The sequence below is a fragment of the Gorilla gorilla genome, chromosome 9, assembly GCF_029281585.2.
Source record: "Gorilla gorilla gorilla isolate KB3781 chromosome 9, NHGRI_mGorGor1-v2.1_pri, whole genome shotgun sequence".
Taxonomy (NCBI): Eukaryota; Metazoa; Chordata; class Mammalia; order Primates; family Hominidae; genus Gorilla; species Gorilla gorilla.
The window spans coordinates 69,213,659-69,234,540 of record NC_073233.2 but is presented as its reverse complement, the minus strand read 5'-3'; the positions used below and the strand labels follow the sequence as shown (position 1 = coordinate 69,234,540).

Here is a 20,882-nt window from a genome sequence, read left to right as displayed (position 1 = left end):
GGCTCCCCTCCAAATCCACAGGAAGTCTCTGAATTCCAAACTCTCACCTGGAGAGCTAGGCTGCACGTGTCCTCCTTGGAAGGCTCAGGTGGTTAAGTCTGGAGCTGCTGAGGCTGTGACTATGAGTCATGGTCCCCAGGTCCTATAGGAAACCAAGAGAGGGTGGCCCAATCTGTGCAAAGTTGTCCACACCAGCAGTCTGCCATGGACCAAGACAAGATTCAGGATGAGAGGTCGTTAGAAGAGAGATGATGATGCTTTTCATGTTTTGAGGCAGGGTAGCACATGGTACCTAAGTGCAAGGGCCCTGGGGCCCACTGCCTGGCTTCAAACCCTAGCCCAACCACTTCCTATCTGTGACTTTGAGCTAGCAACTTTATCTCACCGAGCCTCACTTTCCTCATCTCTAAGACGGGAATAATCATTGCACCTATCTCACGGTATCGTGGGATGAAATGACGTAAAGCACTCAGCAGCATTGGGTACACAACAAGCCGAACTATTAGCTGTTACTACAAAGTATTACTGAGGGTACAGGGGCTGTACTAAGCTCTCCAGGGGCTTTTATTCAGTCCTTATACCCACACTATGAGGTCGGGTTCCTTTTCTTTCCTTTCCACAGATGAGAAACAGAAGCTTGGAGAGGTTAAATAATGTGTTTCAGGTCACCCAGCTAATCAATGGGAGCTCCAAGATTCTAGGTTAGGCCTGATTCCTAAACAGCTCCCCTTAACTACTCTATTTCCCCTAAACACGTGTTCCAGGGCATCACCAGACGAGAATATTTTATTAAATATTAGCCAAATCACCTGAATCCACTGAGAAACAGAATGTACATCTTAACGTCCTCACTTGCTGAAAGTTCCATGCTGTGATGTGTTGTTACAGAAAATGATATATCCACCCTCCCCCACTTTTTTCCTTTTATACTCTAATCTCATGACAGATTATACAATCCCCTTCTTAAAGAAACATTCTCCTTTTTGAAAGGAATATTTGGCACTTTGGGAGGCTGAGGCAGGCGGATCACATGAGGCCTGTAGTTCGACACCAGTCTGGCCAACATGGTGAAACTCCGTCTCTACTAAAAACACAAAAATTGGCCAGGCATGGTAGCGTGCACCTGTAATCCCAGCTACTAGGGTGGCTGAGGCATGGAATCGCTTGAACCCAGGAGGCGGAGCTTGCAGTGAGGGGAGATCCTGCCACTGCACTCCAGCCTGGGTGACAGTGAGACCCTGTCTCAAAAAAAAAAAAAAAAAAAAAGGAGTATCTGGGGTCTGAGATCCGGGATCCAACAAAAGGCTTTTAACTCTTCTTTTGCAGCTATAGGTGATGATAAATCTACCCATCTCCTTTAAAGACTGATGTTGTCCTGGATAGCTTAAACTTTCTACCACCTCTCTAACAAACTGCTAACAACACTTGTTTCTTAAGCCACAAAAAGTACTGCTGGCCTGAAGCCACCTATCCCACCAATGCCATCTTCCCTGACAGGAAAATTCGAACACCATTCCTCATTCCCAGAGGGTTCACTGGGAAACTGAGGTGTCAGGAGGTAGCTTCACTGGGTACTGATTAGTGTCATCAACTTGATAGCTGCGGGATGGTGAGTCCACTGTCCTCAGATACTACAGAACATACTATTAAGTGGGGCTGTCAGCTCAAAAATCTCACAGACCTGCTTGCCATCTACAGCTGTTTAGCTTATCATTAAACCTTCCTCTCTTTGTCTAGCCACAAATAGCTGCAGATGGACTGAAGGATAAATGAGAGACCTCAACTATCCCATCGGAATCTTTTCCCAGTGATGTTTAAAAATATGAACCAGGTCTGTGCTGGTGCCACCCTGGCTGGAGCAGAAGACATACCAGATGACCTCCAGATAACACTCAAAGCCAGTAAGAGTGCTTCTACAATGACCCCCAAAAGACACACTCTGTCTAAGGCACAGAAAACTCCAGCACAAGGTGTTTGGCTTATGGATTTTTAAGACTTAGGATGATTAAAAGGAAACGATGGGAAGAGAACAGCCTTTCCTGACCCAATTTAAGGTGTCACGTGGAGAGCCTGTGCAGGACTCACAAGACCACTTGAGTCGGTCAGGACAGGGCCAGACGCTCATATGCCCCACACAGGCTCTGAATGAGGTCAGTAAGCAGGGATGTGTCAAAGTAAAAGGAATGAGTCTAGCTTCTGTGCATTAGCGATCCTTCGGGGGCTGCTGGCCCTTGCTATATGTTTATTAATTCCTAAAAAAATGCACTGCGGCCGGCCTAGTTTTACTTAATGCCTAATAAAGGGAAAAACTGTTTACATAGCATCCCTGGGCCTGACAACTGAGCAGCTGAACTTAGCAAGATCCTTCACTTTCAAAGATGACACAATCCAGCAGCCTGGGAGGAAAACAATTCCTCTAGAAGCATGCCATTCCCAGGTGAAAGCGGCAGCAATTGAACATTGTGTTAAATAAGACAAAATCAGGCTAAGAAGGGATCAAACCCGAGGGGGAGAAAAGTTCCAACTACATCCTTGGCTACTGGGGTTTGTTGCATAACGTGCAAAGGATAAATGGGTAAGTCACCACCCAATTCATGTGCACTTCGTACAGTCCAGATCTATGTCTATATATAAACTCCGGGCCTGCTTAACATTCTCCCCAGGGTACATCAAATGCAGCCCGAGAGAATAGCCAGAGTCTTCAGCAAGCTCCCAGGGAGACGTCTCCTTCCTCGCCTGCCCTGCTTCTGAGAGTCTCACTTCCATTCCTTGCTTAGGGGAGAGTGCTAGATTTTTCCATCAAAGGTCTTGTCACCAGGGTCTGTTTTCTCTCTCGTCTTCACTGGGAGGTAAGACATTCTGTGGTTCTATTAATAGGCTCAGCTTTCTGACCTGCAGATGAGACACCCTGGATGTAGCTATGGTGACCTCACTGATGTGCCAGGCAATTTGTGTTAGGGACAGGTTTTAAGTCTCAGACTGAGGCTATGACTAAATGCTGACATTCATATCTACAGAGTACATACTGTGCAAGTTACCATGTAAGAGCTTTATGTGTTTCATCTCATCAACTAGCTGAGACAGGAAGCATTGTCATCCCCATTTTATAGATGAGGCAACTGAGGCTCAGGTCAATTCATGTATCCAGCAGGTAAGCAGCAGAGCCAGGATTTAAATGTGTAACCAGTGCACTGCACTGCTTCCTCACAGAAGCTTCACTGGGTGATCAAGTTCAGATCTACTCACTTGGCGAAGCACCTGGCAGATTCCTACCCACCATGTAACGCAGAGGTCATGTCTCAGAACTGTCACGTTTATTTGCCACAGCTTTTCCAAACAGAGACTTCTATTAAATTTCCAGCAGTAAGGCAGTGTGTTCTAGTAGAAAGTTCAAGAGCTTTGGAGGCAGACTGAGCTATACTAAATTCTGCTTTTTCGACTCAATAGCTACCTGACCTTGGACAAATTACTTCCTCTCTCTGAGCCCACTTTCTTATGTATAAAATACAGGTAACACCACTAGTCTAGAGTGCTGTGAGGCTCAACTGTGATTACGTAAAGGCTAGATCTCTTCCCTTCCCTCCTGAGCCACCAGGGATACTGAAGAGCAGGCAGGAACCATGAGGTAGCTCTGTAGGAACCCTGGAGCTCAACAATGCTGGAAACATGTGCGTGTGTAGTCCCCGTGTGCGGCTCCTATAATCACCAACCACCTGCTCATCAAATCTGGCCGACCTTCTTCTGGTCAACACCTTTAGATGCACCTGGTCCAGTTTGGGTGACTGATTCTACTGCCTGGATGACAGCTCCGAGGGCAAAACCCCTCCAGGGAGGGCACCACTAGCAACACAGAAGTCACACAGCCCTAGAGCTTTTAAAAACACTTCTAACTAATTCATTCTAATATATTATTTCTTATGTATTATTATTTAGTCAACTAATTGTGAAGACTGTAGGAATGAGGGGGAAAGTTTTCTATAGGGCTACATGAAAATAAAACCTGTAATTGTGAACTTGTAAAACTCTATAAACATATGACTATGGGTTATATGAAAATAGACAAAATTAAAATTAATTGTGAGGGCTGGGAAATTGTAAATTTCCTTTTTTCAGTATGCTTTAATAATTCTCTCTCAACTTACAAAGTGCACGTTTTAAAGAAAGCCCAATGATGAAGATGTTGACTCCTAAGCAGTGTGCCCACACCACTGCTGCCTGTGGCCCTCATTCTGCCTGCTGTGCCTTTGAAGGATTCAGCTCAGGAGGCTGGGATCAGCTTCCCTTCGCAGAAGAAGCCATACCAGGTTGGAAGTGGGGAGTTCCACTTCAACAAAGCCCTGGGCCACTGAGGGCGGGGAGCTGCAGGGAGGGCGGGAGGCTTTCCTTACAGCATGCACAGCTGGCTGCCTCTTTTCTTTGAGTACACTTGGGCTGAGGCAATGAGCAAGCACAACTGCTTCGCCTGCAGTGCCCTCTCGTGGCAGACTTGCCTCTAGAGATAGCAGCCAGGCAAAGCCTGCATGCCAGCGTTGCTGCCAAATCACTTTTGAGGCTCAGAGCTGAACAAAAAAGTATGAGAATGAGTCACACTGTGCATTTACATGTATGTCCTGGGAGAGGGTTATGTCCATCACTTGAGGCAGGACCAGTGGTCTGGGGTAGGGCAGCTGGGCATCTAAGAAGCCGGAAGCAAGGCTAACGTCCATCATAAGTAGTTACCATCCACAGACTGAACCCCCATGCCAGGCCGTGGAGCACAGCTCAACGTGGCTTTTCAAAGAGGTACTCCAGATCTGGGGCACGCAGTCTCTGCTCTTTGTTTTTGTTTTTAGCAAAGTCTCTCAGCAGGGCCATGACTTCATTTTCAAATATTTCTGGGGCTGGTTTAGCTTCTGCAAGAGAAGAGTGGGCAGAAAAAATTATGCCATAGTCAGTCAATGCTCAGGTATGAGAATCTTAAAACTCGAAACACTGGCCAAGAACCACAGATGGATATATAGACTGTCTCCATCCTTCTTCTAAATATACACGATGTTAGCCTATACCAGGGGGTGGCAAACTGTGTGAGCCTATATTTGCAAGTCGTTTTATTGGAACAGCTGCTCCCAATGGTTTACATATTACCCATGCTCCTTTTGTGTTACGACAGCAGAATTGGGTACTTGCAACAGAGACCATATGACTACAAGTAAAATATTTACTATCTGGTCCTTTATGAACAAGTTTGCTGACCCCTGGCCCGCACAATCTTGGCTGTACTATTTTGCTTTGCATTTGGCAATTCCATTGTTCCCCAGACACTGTGTTTTCCCTTGCAATGTATACATCTCTTGAAACAAAAGCTCTCTCTCCTTTGTCTATCAGCTAGAGGTCCTCAGTTTTAAGAGACAGAAACTAATAACTCTAGTAAACTTAAGCAAAAAGGAATTTATTGGAAGGATATTAGAGGCACACAGAACTGTCATGAGCCTAAAGAACCAGATTTCAGTGAACGGGCAACAAAGGCACTGAGTCAGAAGAATGAGAAGGCCAGCCTCAGTCTACGGCAGTGGGTCTGGCAGTGTGCTGCTCCCCCTGACCTTTCTCTACACCCTTGGGACACTTATTTAAGATGCCAATTACAAGCAAAGCCTCCCACTGCCAAAGCCAAGGCAATGTGCTCCAGAATTACCCTTCCACCAACACTAGGTACGACGCCAGGAGAGAGAATTCCTCAAAACCAAGTCAGATTCTCCCTTACTCAGCACAGGGCCTGGCATCTAGTGAGGGCTCTGTTTTCATGTGACAATCAACATAAGATCAGAGAGGTTTTGGCTTCCCCCAAGAAAGTAGAAAGTTGGAAAGAATATTGCACTCACTGTACCAACAAGAAAAAGCCAGATAAATTACAAATATCATGACTTTTCTCAAAGATATCAGAGAACTGAGGTCACAAGGCAACCCAACAGACGAAACCTAAGGAAAAAGAGGCCCTTCAAAGGAGAAACGAGAGCCGTGCACTTGCTCACCTGTGGCAGGCACAGGAAGAAGAGACACTGGACATCATACAAATGGGTAAAAGGAATTCAGCTAAAAAAAAATTTTTTTTTGTTTTTTTTGAGATGAGTCTCACTCTGTCGCCCAGGCTGGAGTGCAGTGGTGCGATCTGGACTCACTGCAAGCTCCGCCTCCTGGGCTCACGCCATTCTCCCGCCTCAGCCTCCCGAGTAGCTGGCACCACAGGCACCCGCCACCACGCTCGGCTGATTTTTTGTATTTTTTTTTTTTTAGTAGAGATGGGGTTTCACTGTGTTAGTCAGGCTGGTCTTGATCTCCTGACCTTGTGATCCGCCCACCTCCGCCTCCCAAAGTGCTGGGATTACAGGCGTGAGCCACCATGCCCAGCCAAAAAAATTTGTTTTAAATTAATACAGACAGGGCCAGCCTTATGTTGCCCAGGGGAGACTGCAGTGGCTAGTCAGAGGTGCAGTTCCACTACTGATCAGCACAGGAATTTCGACCTGTCCCATTTCCAGCGTGGGCTGGTTCACCCCTCCTTAGGGAATCTCAGAAGTCGGTCCCCTGCTTCTGAGAGGTCACCATATTGTTGCCAACTTTACAGCAGACACCTGATTGGTATAGAGCACTGCAGCCAAGAATTCCTGGGCTCCAGCGATCCTGCTGCCTCAGCCTCCAGGGCAGCTGGGACTGCAGGCCTGTGCCACTAAAATTTGCAATGAATTGTTAAAAGCCAAGTGTGGGCTAGCATGAGTGTATAAAACCACAGACACAGGCTGGGCACAGTGGCTTACGCCTGTAATCCCAGCACTTTGGGAGGCCGAGGCGGGTGAATCACGAGGTCAGGAGATCAAGACCAACCTGGCTAAAACGGTGAAACCCCGTCTCTACTGAAAATACAAAAAATTAGCTGGGCGTGGTGGCGGGCGCCTGTAGTCCCAGCTACTCGGGAGGCTGAGGCAGGAGAATGGCGTGAACCCAAGAGGCAGAGCTTGCAGTGAGCCGATATCGCGCCACTGCCTCCAGTCTGGGCAACAGAGTGAGACTCCGTCTCAAAAAAAAAAAAAAAAAAAAATTAGCCAGGTGTGGTGGCACGTGCTTGTGGTCCCAGCTACTCAGGAGGCTGAGGCAGCAGAATCGCTTGAACCTGGGAGGTGGAGGTTGCAGTGAGCCGAGAGGGTGCCACTGCACTCCAGCCTGGGCGACAGAGCCAGCTTCCACTCTAAGCACACGTTAACACCAGACACTAGTAATGCAATGAAGGTAACCAAAGCAAAAACAACCCAAGCTGAGCTTACCTCCCAACTCACTTACTTGATCCCCACACTAACAGTAAAGTAGAAGAAGCATCCCCAATTGTAAGCATAAATACAATTATGAGAAAATTACGAGAGACATATACACAAAAGAAGAAAAAAACAACACACTGTCAAGGGACAAAGAAATCAACAGAAGCAGATTGAGGGATGACCCAGATGTTAGAACTATCAGACAGGGAATTTAAAATGACTATGACTAATATTAAAAGCACCAGTGGAAAAAGCAGACAAAATGTATGAACAGATGAGAAATTCTAGCAGAGTTGGGAACTCCAAAAGTCAAATGGAAATGCTAAAAATAAATACAGTAGCAGATATTCAGAATGGTTTCAACAGGCTCATCATGAGATTTGACATCATCAAGGAAAGAATTAGTGGAAGACAGGTCAATAGATATTATCTAATACAAATAACCCAAACTGATGCACAAAGAGAAAAAAGAATAAAAAACACAAAACAGAGAACCCAAAAGCTGTTGGACAGACTGAGCACAGTGGCTCACGCCTGTAATCCCAACACTTTAAGGGACTGAGGCAGATGGATCACTTGAGGCCAGGAGTTCAAGCCCAGCCTGGCCAACATGGTGAAACCCGTCTCTGTGAAAAATACAAAAAAATTAGCCAGGCATGGCGGCACGTGCCTGTGGTCCCAGTTGCTCAGGAGCCTGAGGCACAAGAATCGCTTGGACCCAGGAGGCAGAGGTTGTAGTGAGCCAAGATCGCGCCACTGCTCTCCAGCCTGGGTGACACAGCAAGACTGTCTCAAAAAAACAAAAAACAAAACCCCCACAACAGTTGTTGGACAATATTAAACCATTTAACTAAGTATAACTAGAATCCTAGAAGGAAAAGAGGGAGAAAACAAAGCAGAAGAAATAGCTGAAGGGGTAACAGCTGAGAATTTTTCAACAATAATAAAAGATATGAAAACACAGATCCAAAATGCCCAGAGAACCCAAAAGCATGATAAATATCAAATGCCTACATATATAAATATCAAATAAATACCTACGTATATAATATTGAAACAGCTAGAAACCAAAGACAAAATATTGAAAAGATTCAGAAAGAGAAGACACATAAAAAGGAACAAAGATACAGGAGACCTTGTCACAAACTATGGAAATGAGAAAACAGCACATGGTAACACGGGAGGGAATATGAAGCTGGTGACGCACTGAAGGTAACCAGAGCAAAACCAAAGCCCAAACCCAGCGGAACTCCTGACTACCCGATCTTGTACACTAAGAGCTGGCGGTAGAAGTGTTTCTATTTAACAGAAGAAAAAACATTGTGACCCTCGAATTCTATATCCAGTGAAAGTATCTTCCAAAATGGAAAATCTGGTCAGGCATGGTGGCTCACACCTGTAATCCCAGCACTTTGGGAGGCCGAGGCAGGTGGATTGCTTGAGCTCAGGAGTTTGAGACCAGTCTGGACAACATGGCAAAACCTCATCTCCACAAAAAATACAACAACAACAAAAATTAGCTGGGCATGGTGCTGACGGCCTGTAGTCCCAGCTATTCTGGAGGCTGAGGTGGGAGGATCGCTTGAGCCCAGGAGGTGGAGCCTGCACTGAGCCATGACTGCACCACTGCACTCCAGCCTGGGTGACAGAGTGAGATCCTGTCTCAAAAAAAAAAAAAAAAAAGGGAGGTGTGGTGGGGGGCGGAATTTGAAGAGACATGTCACCAAATATACATAAAGGGCGGGTAAGCCCTTGAAAAGATCCTCAATATTATTAGTTATTAGGGACATGCCAATTAAAACTATAGTGATGTACCAATATATACTTCTTGGAATGGCTAAAAACAAAAACAAAACCCTGATAATACAAAGTGTGGGTAAAGATGTGGAACACCGACCCCTCCCTTCACGTCCAACACCCTGGCAATCACTGATTTGTCCCTGAAGTTTTGCCTTTTTGAGATTATCATGTAAACAGAATCATATTCTTGGAGTCCAATTATGTACTGAGTATGTACTTGTTGAATCTGATCTTCTTTTTTTTTTTTTTTTGAGATGGAGCCTCGCTCTGTCGCCCAGGCTGGAGTATAGTGGCATGATCTCGGCTTACTGCAACCTCCAACTCCCTGGTTTAAGAGATTCTCCTGCCCCAGCCTCCCGAGTAGCTGAGATTACAGGCGCCCACCACCACGCCCAGTATTTTTAGTAGAGACGGGGTTTCACCATGTTGGCCAAGATGGTCTCAATCTCCTGACCTCATGATCCGCCCACCTCAGCCTACCAAAGTGCTGGGATTACAGGCGTGAGCCACCGCGCCTGGTTGAGTTTGACCTCTTTTGCTTAGCACAGAAGCTGGCAAACTATGCCCTGTGAGCTAAGAATGATTTTTAGAGATTGGGTCTCACTCTTGCCCAGGCTGAAATGCAGTGGCGTGATCATAGGTCATTGCAGTCTCTGAACTCCTGGGCTCAAGTGATCCTCTCAAGTAGCTGGGAATACAGTGTGCACCACCAAGCCCAGCTAACTTATTTTTATTTTTGGAGATAGGGGGTCTATGTTGCCCAGGCTGGTCCCAAACTCCTGGCTTCAAGAGATCCTTTGCCTCAGCCTTCCAAAGCGCTGGAATTACAGGTGTGAGCCACTGCATCCAGCCAAGAATGATTTTTTAATGGTTGGGGAAAAAAAATCAAATGTATATTTCATAACTGGTGAAAACAGTATGAAATTCTATATTCAGTGTCCACAAATAAGGTTTTATTGAAACACAATCATATTCGTTTATCTGCTATCTGTGGCTGCTTTCATGCTACAAAGGTCGAGGTGAGTAGTTATGAGAGGCTGTATGGCCTGCAAAGCCTAAAATATTCACTATCTGTATTTACTATCTATATTTACCTATTATAGAAAAAGCTTACTATCTATATTTACCTATTACAGAAAAAATGTACTAAAAGTTTTATTTATTTATTTTTGAGACAGAGTCTCATTCTGTCACCTGGGCTGGAGTGCAGTGGCCCAATCTTGGCTCACTGCAACCTCCACCTCCCAGGTTTAAGCGATTCTCCTGACTCAGCCTCCCGAGTAGCTGGGACTACAGGAACCCGCCACCACACCCAGCTAATTTTTTGTCGTTTTAGTAGAAACGGGGTTTCACCGTGTTAGCCAGGAAGGTCTCGATCTCCTGGCCTCAGGCGATCCACCCGCCTTGACCTCCCAAAGTGCTGGGATTACAGGCGTTGACTCACCGCGCCCAGCCCTATTTATTTTTTTGAAAGAGTCTCGCTCTGTCGCCCCGTTGGAGCACAGTGGCATGATCTCGGCTCACTGCAACCTCTGCCTCCCGGATTCAAGAGATTCTCTTGCCTCAGCCTCCAGAGTAGCTGGGCGCACCACCACACGCGGCTAACTTTTGCATTTTTAGTAGAGACGGGGTATTGTCATGCTGGCCAGGCTGGTCTCAAACTCCTGGCCTCAAGTGATCCACCTGCCTCGGCTTCCCAGAGGAGGAGCATGTGATCTCATGCTGAAATTACAGGCATGAGCTACCACACCTGGCCTTATTATAAAGTTAAACATATACACTTACCACATGACCCAGCAAATCCCTCTCCTGAGTATTCACTCAAGAAAAACTAAAACCTATGTTCACAAAATCTGTATGCAAATGTTTACAGTGGCTTCATTTATAATCACCTAAAGCTGGAAATAATCCTAATGTCCCTCAGCTGGTCAACAGATGAACAGACCATGGTACATCCACACAATGGAATATTACTCAACACAAAAGCATGAACTATTGATACAAGCAACAACAAGGATAAGCATCTCAAATGCGTTATGCTAAGTCAGGGCAAACTTGTTCTGTAAAGGGTTGGAGAGTAAATATTTGGACTTTGTTGGCTTTCCAGTGATTGTATAAGGCTCCAGGCTCTGTCTTATCAGTCTTCATACCTGGAACCCATAGACAATGGCTGCTACTTTCTGATACAAATATTGAGTGGAGACACAAAAACAGCAGTCCCAGAGTGTGGCAGAATGAATGACACGTCCCCTAATATCCAATTTTCGTCGATAACAGAATCTCCAACACAGCTGGGCAGATGGAATAGACTATATTATTTTTCCTTATGGTTAGATGTAGCCAAGTAACTAAGCTGTGGCCAATGGCAAATAAGTGGAAGTATGCTGGATAATTTCCTGAGCGGGATCTACAAAGGAGGGGTATGCACTTCCACACACTTTTTCTGGGCTGAAATATGGCTGTCCTGGATCAAGAAGTAGAAAACACATGCTAGGATGAAAGAGCAGCAAGTAGGGGGGACCTGGACCCATGACTTTTTGAAGCCCCTCTATGAGCTCTGGAGTGTGCCTTCCTCTGGACTTCTGTCATGAGAAAGACAGTTCTACCTTGTTTAAGCCATTACTGTTTTGGATGTTTTTTTACTCATAGCCAAAGTTAATCCTAACTATACACAGTTAGAATTCATTCCTCATAAAGGCAGTGCCTGAATGAAACTTTTTTTTTTTGAGACATAGTCTCACTCTGTTGCCCAGGATGGAGTGCAGTGGTGCAATCTCAGCTCACTGCAATCTCTGTCTCCCAGGCTCAAGCGATTCTCCTGCCTCAGCCTCCCAAGTAGCTGAGACTGCAGTTGCCCGCCACCATGTTCGGCTAATTTTTGAATTTTTGGAGAGATGAGGTTTCGCTGTGTTGGCCAGGCTGGTCTCAAGCTCCTAACCTCAAGCGATCCATCCGCCTCAGCCTCCCAGAGTGCTCAGATTAGAGGCATGAGCCACCACGCCCGGCCAGAATGAAACTATTGAGGAGCTTTGGCTATGCAGACTTAGTTGTCTGATTCCACTCCATTCCCAGAGTGGTTCTTCTTCAACCTTTGATACTGTGAGCTTCATATACCCTTCCACTAAATTCCTTTTTGCTTAAGTGAGACAGACAAGTTTCCACTCTGTCTCGCAAATAAAGAACCTTAACTGATAAATTTTGTACACTTAACAAAAATTTGAACAGTGTTTGGGTTGAGTGTCGACTTCATGAATAAAAGGAAAAAATTATAAGCCAGGCACAGTGGCTCATGCCTGTAATCCCAGGATTTGGGGAGGCCGAGGCGGGCGGATCACCTGAGGTCAGGAGTTCGAAACTAGCCTGACAAACACAGAGAAACCCCGTCTCTATTAAAAATACAAAATTACCTGGGCGTGGTGACACATGCCTGTAATCCCAGGTACTCAGGAGGCTGAAGCAGGAGAATCGCTTGAACCTGGAAGGTAGAGGTTGCAGTGAGCCGAGATCATGCCATTGCACTCCAGCCTGGGCAACGAGAGTGAAACTCAGTCTCAACAAAAAAAAAAGAAAGAAAAAAATTATCTAGGATACAATTCTAGACTCAAATCAGCCTAAACTGTCCTATTTTCACATTATGCTGCTTATCATACCCAGTACCTGTGGCCCAGTAGTAAATATCCCAGTCATTACTAGGCTCGTTAATCAGGCGGTCATAGAGGTTCAGCTGCTTTTCTGTCATGTGCTGCAGATGTTCTTTAGCAAAAAGACTAAAAACAAGAAAGAAAAAAAGAAAAAGAGGTTGAGAAGGCTGTGTCTAATAAAAGAGAAGTGACACCAAGACTCCTACTCCCGGGAGTCTCTCTGAACCTACTCTGGCTCAGGAAGCTGCCTGATTTTAAAAAAAAGACTCCTAGTCCCATACCTAAGAAGAATGCAGTTTTCCAACATTCCCCTCTTTCTGCTCTCATAGAGCAGGCGGGCTCTTTTGGTTTCTATGGATTCATCAGTTCTCTCCTGCCATGGAGGCAAAGGGATTTCAATCATGTCCTTTTGGGAATCTGTTGGGCTGTCACCTCTGTAGAAGCGTCTCAATGATGTCACACTGAGCAAAGGAGACAATAGGCTGTGCCTTGACAGAGCAAGCATCTGAAATGAACAAACCACAAACATCTTTACAATAATGACGACTATCATCGCTATCATTTACTCAATGCTTACTAGGTGCTGAATGCATTCAATCACATTTAGTCATGAGGAAATTACGCTGCTGGCCAGGCGCGGTGGGGCACACCTGTAATCCCAGCACTTTGGGAGGTCAACGCGAGCATGATTACTTGAGTTCAGGAGTTCGAGACCAGCCTGGGCAACACAGCGAGACCCTGTCTCTACCAAAAATACAAAAATTAGCCAGGCATAGTGGGGTAGTCCCACTATGGTGCCTGTGGTCCCAGCTACTCAGGAGGCTGAAGTGGGAAGATCACCTGAGCCTGGGAAGGTCAACGCTGCAGTGAGCTGTGATCGTACCACTGCATTCCAGCCTGGGCAACGGACCCTATCCCCCTGAAAAAAGAAAAGAAATTATGCTGATATTGTCCCCACTTTACAGCCAAGGAGACAGAGGCTCAGGAAGGTTCAATAACTCACCCAAAATCATCCAAATAGTAACTGCAATTAGAATTAAAACACAGTGCTAACTGCAAATGTGTCCTTAACCAGTGCCTTTCCAGAAACTATCCCAGCAGAAATAATTTTTCCTTCCTTTGCACTCCCTTAAAATTCTTACAGTGTGCTTTATACTCTACTCACTCACCTGTGTCAAATCCTGAGCACACAGAGACAGCATGATCCCTAATCCCCCAAAGGCTCCCAATCCAGAGAAGTGGACAACTTATCAAGATATGATGTCAAGGTGGTGACCTCAGCAAGAGGTGAAGATGGTGGAGTAGGAAACCCCAGATCCTCCTTCCCTGATGGAGACACTGAGCCAACAGCAACAAACTGATTCCCTGTGAGAAATCCAGAAACCAGTAAGAGGCTCCTGCTCCCCAGGTGAGCACAAAACCAGCTGCATCGAATCCAGCAGAAAAATCTGTAGCACTCATTTGCCATAGTCTCTTCCCTCCCTGCCCAAGCATGATCATGAGATAACCCCCAGCTCCTAGCTTCTACCTGAGACAGAAAGAGAAGACTGAAAAGTATGTATAATGTTCGGACTTTTGGGGGGATCGGGTTTCTGTTTTGTTTGAATCTAAGTGCTAACAGGAAAGGGCAGCAGGTTGAGAGAGAACAAAGAACCATGGAGAACAAAGGTGACAGTTTAGACTGGCAAGCACTCACTCCCTCATCACTCATCCTTGGCTCAGTGCAGAACAAGCAGGAGAAAACTCCCACCTCCCAGCTTCTCCCTAGGGAGGGAAACAGGTGCAGTGTGCATCCAACATTCTAGCTTTTTGGGGCTCTCCGGGGGACTGGTTTCTGTCTCTAAGCACTTGAAAGGATCTAGCACACTCTAAATGCCTGGGTGGCTTGCTGCTGATCCAGAGGATCCCCGAAACTGCAGAGAAAGGCCAATACAGCCCAGTGGCCTCTCCCAGGGTTGGGGGGAGTGGAGTGTGCATCTAATATTCTTTTTTTTTTTTTTGAGACAGAGTTTCGCTCTTGTTGCCCAGGCTAGAGTGCAATGGCGCGATCTCGGCTCACCACAACCTCCGCCTCCCAGGATCAAGCAATTCTCCTGCTTCAGCCTCCCGAGTAGCTGGGATTACAGGCATGCCCCACCATGCCCAACTAATTTTGTATTTTTAGTAGAGACAGGGTTTCTCCATGTTGGTCAGGCTGGTCTCGAACTCCCGACCTCAGGTGATCTGCCTACCTTGGCCTCCCAAAGTGCTGGGATTACAGGCGTGAGCCACCACACCCAGTCGTAACATTCTGTCCTTTGGGGAGGCTACCAGAGGGACTGGTTTCTGTCTTGCCCAGCTTGGGGCACTGATGGGACATGGCATACTCTAAAAGTCTGGAGGCCACCGAATAAGACAGCTGGGAGACTTGTAGCAGGTCCAGAGAAACTGCAGTATCATACGCAGACACTAGAGGGAGCAAGAGATTATGGGCTCCTGAAAAAGGAAACCGGCAAATCCCTCTAAATGGGAATTTACATCCGCAAGTCCAGAAAAGACACATCCTCAGTAAAGGATTGAGAGGCCCTTGGAATCTCTATCCATGCTGACTAGTGAAGGCCAATCACCAGTACAAAGACTGGGAGAGACAGATGATTTTTCAAATGTAGAAATCACCAGTACAAGTTACCAAGTACATGAATGAAGAGGGAAACGTGGTCCTATTAAAGGAACGAAATACATCTCCAGAAACTAACCTTAAAGAAACAGAAGTATATGAATCACCTATAAAGAATTCAAACTAGCCATAATAAAGATGTTCAATGAGCTTTGGAAAGTGATGCTTGAACAAAATGAGAAAACCAATAAAAAGACAGAAAACATTAAAAAATAACCAAATGAAAATTTTGGAGCTGAAGAATACAGTAACTGAATTGAAAAATTCACTAGAGGAGGCCAGGCATGGTGGCTCACGTCTATAATCTTAGCACTTTGGGAGGCTGAGGCTGGAGGATCGCTTGAGCTCAGGAGTTTGAGAACAAGCCTGGGCAACACAGTGAGACCCCGTCTCTAAAAAATAAAAATACATAAAAATTAAAAAATTAGGCCCAGTGTGGTGGCTCACGCCTGTAATCCCAGCACTTTGGGAGGCCAAGGCGAGTGGATCAAGAGGTCAGGAGATCAAGACCACCCTGGCTAACAATGGTGAAACCCCGTCTCTACTAAAAATACAAAACATTAGCCGGGCATAGTGGCGGGCGCCTGTAGTCCCAGCTACCTGGGAGGCCTGAGGCAGAAGAATGGCATGAACCCAGGTGGCGGAGCTTGCAGTGAGCTGAGATCGTGCCACTGTACTCCAGCCTGGGCAACAGAGCAAGACTCCATCTCAAAAAAAAAAAAATTAAAAAATTAAAATAAATAAAAAAATTCACTAGAGAAAATCAATAGTAGACCTGATCAAGCAGCAGAAAGAGTCAGCAAACTCAAAGACTGGTCATTTGAAATTAGTCAGGGTTTTTTCAAAAAAAAAAGGAATGAGAAAGAGTGAAGAAAGCCTTAGGGACTCCATCAAGGAGATCAATATACACATTATGAGAGTCGTATAAGAGAAAGACAGGGGCAGAAAGCTTATTAGAAGACATAATTGGCTGGTCTCAGTGGCTAATGCCTGTAATCCCAGCACTTTGGGAGGCTGAGGTGAAAGGATCACCTGAGGTAAGGAGTTCGAGACCAGCCTGGCCAACATGGCGAAACCGTCTCTACTAAAAGTACAAAAAGTAGCCAAGCATGGTGGCGCGTACCTGTAATCCCAGCTACTGGGGAGTCTGAGGCAGGAGAATTGCTTGAACCCAGGAGGCAGAGGTTGCAGTGAGCTGAGATTGTGCCATCACACTCCAGTCTCAGTGATAGAGTGAGACTCCATCTCAAAAAAAAGACATAATGGCTAAAAACCCCCAAAGTTGGGGAAAGGGGAAAGAAGTGGACATCCAGATTCAAGCCTAACAGATCTCAATTAACATGAACCCAAAGAAGTCCACACTGCGAGGTATTTTAATCAAACTGTCAAAAGTCAGAAAAAGCTGGGTGCAGTGGCATGACCCTATAGTCCCAGCTACCTGGGAGGCCGAGGTGGGAGGACTGCTTGAACCCAAGAGTTAAAGTACAACCTGAGCAACAAAGCAAGATCCTATGTCTTTAAAAAGTCACAAAAGAGACACCAAGGATGTGCATGCACAGAGAAATGTGAGGACACAGTGAAAAGGTGGCCATCTGCAACGCAAGGAGTGAGGCCTCGAAAGAAACCAAACCTGCCAACACCTTGCTCTTGGACTTCTAGCCTCCAGGACTATGAGAAAATTAATTTCTGTTCTTCAAACCACACAGGTTATAGCAGCCCTAGTAAACTAATACAGCATGTGATGAAAATTCAGATTCCCAAGCCCCACCATAAACATTCTGGATGAGAATCTCTAGGACTGGGCCCTGACGAATGAATTTTTAACAACCCTCTAAGAGATTCTGATGCAGACTGAAGGCAGGGATTCCTACTTTCTATACTAAAATAACATGATTGAGTAATTTCTACAGAAATGAATGCGGATGGGGAGGACTATCATCATCAGTACAACGAAATTGTTCTAATAATTGGGATGTCTTATTATTTTAGCCAAATTTCACCCATTTTTTTCTGTTAGTATCAAGGCAGCATTCCATAAAAGAAACAATAATGGTTGTCACATAGTTCCAGGGAATTGTGTGACACTGGTATGAGTTGCGTTAAATTATCACTTGAGGCCAGGTGCGGTGGCTCACGCCTGTAATCCCAACACTTTGGGAGGCTGAGGTGCGCGGATCACGAGGTCAGGAGATCGAGACCATCCTGGCTAACACAGTGAAACCCCATCTCTACTAAAAATACAAAACATTAGCCGGGCGTGGTGGCGGGCACCTGTAGTCCCAGCTACCCGGAAGGCTGAGGCAGGATAATCACTTGAACCCAGGAGATGGAGGTTGCAGTGAGCCAAGATCGCGCCACTGCACTCCAGCCTGGCAACAGAGCGAGACTCCGTCTCAAAAAAAAAAAAAAAATTAAATTAAAAAAATATAGAGAGAGACAAGTACAGAATACTATAATGCTGTAACTGTGGTATGTAAGTCACTTTTAATTTTGGTATAGAAATTGAAGACAAAGGTATAAAAATAACTATAAAAATTTGTTAATGGAGACAATATAAAAAGATGTAATTTGTGACATCCATAACATACAAGGGGGTCATAAAAGAGCAGAGTTTTTGTATGCAATGGAAATTAAGTTATCAAAACAGATTGTTATGTTTTATATAAGCCACATGGTAACCACAAAGAAATACCTGTGTAAGACACACAAGGAAATGAGAAATTTGTTTCTCAAAGTATGTCACTACAAAAAAAAAAAAAGTCAACGAAATATAAAGGATGACAAGAGTGGAAAAGAGGAGCAAAAAAGTTGTAAGACAGAGAACAGTTTACAAAATGGCAACAGCAAGCACAGTTGGCCCTCGGTATCTGTGGGTTCCACACCTGTAAATTCAACCAACTGCACACTCAACCAACTGTGGATCAAAAATATTCAAAAGAAATAAATAATACAACAATTAAAAAACAACTAAGATATAGTATAACAAGTATATACATAGCCTTGACATTGTTTTCGGTATTATAAGTAATCTAGAAATAATTTAAAGCATATGGAAGGATGTGTGTAGATTATATGCAAATACTATGCCATTTTATATAAGAGACTGAGCTTCTGCAGAGTTTGATATCCACAGCGGATCCTACAACAGTCATCCCATGGATACAAAGGGATGATTGTACTTCCCTATTTTATTTATTTTTCGAGACAAGGTCTCACTTCCAATGCCCAGGCTGGAGTGCAGTTGCAAAATCAAGGCTCACTGCAGCCTTGACTTCTCAGACGCACTCCCACCTCAGCCTCTCAAGTAGCTGGGACTACAGGTGTGTACTACCACACCTGACTAATTTTTTTTAGTAGAAAAGGGGTTTTGCCATGTTGCCCAGGCTGGTCTCGAACTCCAGGACTCACACGATCCACCCACCTCTGCCACTATTTACTTTAGGTATAAATGGATTAAACTCCAGGCCCGGCGCGGTGGCTCACGCCTGTAATCCCAGCACTTTGGGAGGCTGAGGCAGGTGGATCACGAGGTCAGGAGATCGAGACCATCCTGGCTAACACGGTGAAATCTCGTCTCTACTAAAAATACAAAAAATTAGCCGCGCGTGGTGGGGGGCGACTGTAGTCCCAGCTACTCCTAAACCAGGAGATTGGCGTGAACCCAGGAGGTGGAGCTTGCAGTGAGCCGAGATCATGCCACTGCACTCCAACCTGGGCGACAGAGCGAGACTCTGTCTCAAGAAAAATAACATAACATAACATAACATAACATAACATAACATAACATAACATAACATAACATGACCTCCCCAACCAAAAGACATGAAGTGGCTGAATATAATGAATTTAAAAAAAGATTCAACTATATGCCGTACAAGAGACATTTTATTAAAATCTGGAAATCAATGGCAAAAGAAAAGGTGGAAAATTCACAATTATGTGGAAATTAAACAACACACTCTTGAACAATCAATGAGTCAAAGAAGACATCAAAAGGAAAATTAGAAAATATCTTGAGACACGCCGGGAATGGTGGATCACACCAGTAATCCCAGCACTTTTTGGAAAGCTGAGGCAGGAGGATCACTTGAGGCCAGGAGTTTGAGACCAGCCTGGGCAACATAGGGAGACCCTGTCTCTACGAAAAAAAGAAAAAAGAAGGGAAACAACAGGCCGGGCGCGGTGGCTCACGCCTGTAATCTCAGCACTTTGGGAGGCCGAGGAGGACGGATCACCTGAAGTCTGGAGTTCGAGACCAGCCTGGCCAACAAGGTGAAACCCCATCTCTACAAAAATACAAAAATTAGCCAGGCATGATGGCGATGCCTGTAATCCCAGCTACCTGGGAGGCTGAGGCAGAAGAATCGCTTGAACCCGGTAGGTGGAGGTTGCAGTGAGCCAAGTTCGTGCCATTGCACTCCAGCCTGGGCGACAAGAGCAAAACTCTGTCTCAAAAAAAAAAAAGGAAAACAACAAAAAACAAACAAAAAGGAAATATCCTGAGACAAACTAAAACCCAACATATAAAAAATTATGAGATGCGACAAAAGCTGTACTAAGAAGGAAGTTTATAGTGTAAACGCCTACATCAAAAAAGAATAAAGATCGAGTCCCTGGGTCTACAGGAAAAAAAAAAAAGAATAAAGATAGGGATGGGGGTAGGAGGGGAAGATAGAGGCAAAGTTAGCTACATTATAACAGCAGGCTAGGAAAAAAGAATAATAAGTTCCAGTGTTCTATTACATATTAGAGTGACTACAGCTAATAACACTGTACTGTATATGTCAAGATGCTAGAAAAAGATCTTGAAAAGTTATTACCGTAAATAAATGATAAAGATTTGAGGTGATGGACATGCTAACTACGCTAATTTGATTATACGATGTACACACGTATTAAAACATTATACTGTACCCCCATAAACACGTACAATTATATGTCAAGTATAAACAAACAAAAAGCTGAAGATACTATGTGAAACCACGAAAAGCATTAAAGACTAAATAAAGAACGGGGAGAAGGGGCGCCCAGAGAAGTTGGGCTAATCCCGCCTGGGAAGTAGGTGAGAGGCGAATTGGGTCTTGGACGATGACTGATCGTTTAAGCAGGTATTTCCAGACCGGCACACAGTAGGCTCACCAAAGAATGGAAGCGACCTTTATTTCCCGAGTTGCAGGATCGGCCGCTCCCTGGGCCTGCCCTTGCCCTGGGCTATCGGGCAGACGAACTCTCCCCAAGATAGAGACCACAGAGGAAGACAAAGGGTAATCCCCGCTGCCGCCCGCCCCGGACGCTAGAACGTTCTCTGTCCTCACCCGCGACGAAGTCGAGAACACTGTAGCCACCGCCATTTTCCCCACCTGCACCGGAAACCGGCTGCCCGGGCACTTCCGGGAACTCCTAGCCGCCCGGCCAGCCGACTACGGCAGCCACGGAGGACCTGAGCCGGAAGGTGCGTCCCTGCGCATGCCGGAAGTGGCGGTGCGTGTGACGCCGGCG

The 20,882-nt window shown here is 45.4% G+C and overlaps 1 protein-coding gene across 2 annotated transcripts in view; it reads right to left on the bottom strand.

Moving 5' to 3' along the window:
- The window catches only part of SDHAF2 (succinate dehydrogenase complex assembly factor 2), a 44,280-nt gene extending 23,398 nt beyond the window's left edge, over window positions 1-20,882 (bottom strand). The window contains exons 1-4 of one of the 2 annotated variants that reach the window (XM_031015763.3): window positions 20,699-20,882; window positions 13,009-13,232; window positions 12,744-12,853; window positions 3,300-4,892 (exon numbers count right to left, since the gene is read on the bottom strand). In XM_031015763.3, the coding sequence (XP_030871623.1) occupies window positions 4,762-4,892; window positions 12,744-12,853; window positions 13,009-13,232; window positions 20,699-20,734 (501 nt within the window). In that variant the 5' untranslated portion in view covers window positions 20,735-20,882 and the 3' untranslated portion in view covers window positions 3,300-4,761. Of the gene's footprint in view, window positions 1-3,299; window positions 4,893-12,743; window positions 12,854-13,008; window positions 13,233-20,698 lie in introns of those variants that run through there. The other variant, XM_063693206.1, reaches the window with a different exon arrangement.